Raw genomic sequence first — 682 nt, 5'->3', positions numbered from 1 at the left:
GCCGGGGGGGCGGGCGCCCCCGCACGGCTTAACCGGCGGCGGAGGAGGAGGAGGAGGAGGAGGAGGAGGAGGAGGAGGCGGCTTCGACGTGGCCGGAGCGACGCCACTGGAGCAGCTACTGCTGGACTGGATATCACTGCCGCAAGAGCACAAAAGCCTACCGCATGCAGGAAGGTCTGAGGGCGCCGTCGCTTGCTCTGTGCCTCCCGGATAGCAGAGGAGGCCTGTGGAACTCACCTTGCGGGTGATATTATGGACGTAGGGGCAAGTGTTGCAGGCGAAGCGATGGCAACGTTGCCCCTCCTCCACAATTAATCCGTTCCCGCAGCCCGGGCAGAACAGCAGCATAGCTCCAGCTTCCACACGTCGGTTCTGTCTGGCACTTCCGCGCTGCAGGCGCCCAATCAAAAGCCGTCTCACTTTCTCCGTTACTGGCAACTGGCGATCGGCAAGACGTTCCCAGTAGGCACTGCGGTGGGCAGCCTCGCACACGCCATTGGTCACTGCAGATAATGCTTCCCCATCCAGCCAATAGCATGCTGTCTGCACTCCCAGCGGTCTATGTCGTCTCTGCGCGTGCGCACATGTCTCCCTAGCTGAAATGCCCACTAAGAGGACTGGGTTAATAATGCCTGGAGCTGGCACACCCAGGAACTGATGGTCTGTGAGAGGTACTGGGTGA

The 682-nt window shown here is 61.1% G+C and overlaps 1 protein-coding gene across 1 annotated transcript in view; it reads right to left on the bottom strand.

Annotated features, from left to right (window-relative positions):
- The window catches only part of Polr3k (RNA polymerase III subunit K), a 4,246-nt gene extending 3,799 nt beyond the window's left edge, over positions 1-447 (bottom strand). Inside the window, exon 1 of the mRNA XM_028774090.1 lies at positions 238-447. Within this exon, the coding sequence (XP_028629923.1) occupies positions 238-348 (111 nt within the window). The 5' untranslated portion in view covers positions 349-447. The remainder of the gene's footprint in view (positions 1-237) is intronic.
- Positions 448-682: the final 235 nt, after the last annotated feature.

The sequence above is a fragment of the Grammomys surdaster genome, unplaced genomic scaffold (assembly GCF_004785775.1).
Source record: "Grammomys surdaster isolate TR1022 unplaced genomic scaffold, NIH_TR_1.0 238, whole genome shotgun sequence".
NCBI classification, from domain to species: domain Eukaryota; kingdom Metazoa; phylum Chordata; class Mammalia; order Rodentia; family Muridae; genus Grammomys; species Grammomys surdaster.
Note: the sequence above shows the minus strand (reverse complement) of the source record. Positions and strands in the feature narration are given on the sequence as shown.